We start from the raw sequence: 1,311 nt of genomic DNA on the forward strand, positions 1-1,311 counted from the left end.
TGAAGAATTCATTAAAGGGAAGCTCGAAGACAGAGGGCTAAGGAGAGAAATTTTCCCGACAAAGGAGAACGGAAGCTCCATTCTGAGAGGGATGGAGATTTAGCAGAAATGAGGAACTGAAGGGACGGTCACGATTATAACAAAACGGACGGTGGATAAGCAATTTTAAAAGTTAGATGACGTGTCTTTTTTCTGATCGCTCAGATCAAATGAACAGACACGATTCAAAGCTTCTGAGGGATACCGAGAAAAATGACGTTGAGAGAAACCGGACCCCCGGTGATTTCACACGTGCCACCTTTACGAACCCTGCTTCGACACGTGGACACGTTCTTCTTCCTCACGTACCCATCCGACCCGTCCCTGAGATACCATTCTCTCAGGTTCTTGGGTTCGAATCCAGGCAGACACACGCACTCGAACTTCTCAGTGTTATACGGGTCATAGTTAATATTTGACCCGCACCGTTGGAAGTTGTCGCAGTCCTCTTTCGGACCATTCCAGATCTCGAACCATCTGTGTTCTTGAGTTTGCCATGTCTTTCGTCTCACGTAACCAGAGTTTTCAAGCACCATTCTTGTCAAGACAAAAGGGTCCTTCACACCACACATTACAGTAACTTCAGTGGCATTGTTGACAAAGATGACACTGAAGATGAAGTTGGGTGTCATCTTGGGCACACCGCTCGATCTTCGACCCATCCAAGATTGGAGCCTCCAGAGTGGATTCTGGTTTTTGCACATGAATAACTGAGGATAACTGGTTGGGTCAATTCTGTAGCTTACATTCCCGGATCCTGGGTCGTCCTGGGATTTCCATGAAATGAGGAAGCAGTTCAAACCGGTCTTACAGTCTAACCCGAGTTTAATGAACGGCATTAAGGTGTCACAAGGATGATCAAAACTCTACCATAGAATTTTCTGTTTTCCTCCATCATTGATTAAAACCAAGTTTCCTGTATCTAGAAGCTTAACGAAGGTATTGATGGAAGATGATGGGAACAATCCATTGGAAGACCAAACCGAGTTGAGGCTTGTGTTGAGAGAAACGACGACGTTTCCGTGTGCGTTGATGGAGAGAGCCCCAAAAGTATCATTAAGAGGATTGTCTTTGTTAGCAACCCATACGACGGTTTGGGTCGAAATTTTGTTGTGCTAAATTCAGACATAGTGGTTTCCGGAACTATTCGTGGGACTGAAGAAGCCGAGTGTGAAGGTTGCTTTGTCGGAGAGCAAAACGTCGCCGTCTCTAAGTGGTTGGCTTGGGGTTATTCTATCAAGAGAGTGACCAGATGCATGAAGGAAGAGAATA

The 1,311-nt window shown here is 45.5% G+C and overlaps 1 protein-coding gene across 1 annotated transcript; it reads right to left on the reverse strand.

The window, feature by feature from the left end:
* Positions 1-224: 224 nt before the first annotated feature.
* On the reverse strand, positions 225-878 carry LOC114718002 (G-type lectin S-receptor-like serine/threonine-protein kinase At1g11410). The gene has a single exon (XM_028903250.1). The coding sequence runs from the start codon at positions 876-878 to the stop codon at positions 225-227; it is 654 nt and encodes a 217-aa protein (XP_028759083.1).
* Between the last annotated feature and the right edge of the window lie 433 nt (positions 879-1,311).

The sequence above is a fragment of the Neltuma alba genome, unplaced genomic scaffold (assembly GCF_004799145.2).
Source record: "Neltuma alba isolate B1F8T4 unplaced genomic scaffold, ASM479914v2 tig00011787_pilon, whole genome shotgun sequence".
NCBI lineage: Eukaryota > Viridiplantae > Streptophyta > Magnoliopsida > Fabales > Fabaceae > Neltuma > Neltuma alba.

Bases quoted from the DNA above. Each gene is read 5' to 3' on its own strand.
- LOC114718002 (XM_028903250.1), bottom strand. From the start codon at position 878: ATGCCGTTCATTAAACTCGGGTTAGACTGTAAGACCGGTTTGAACTGC.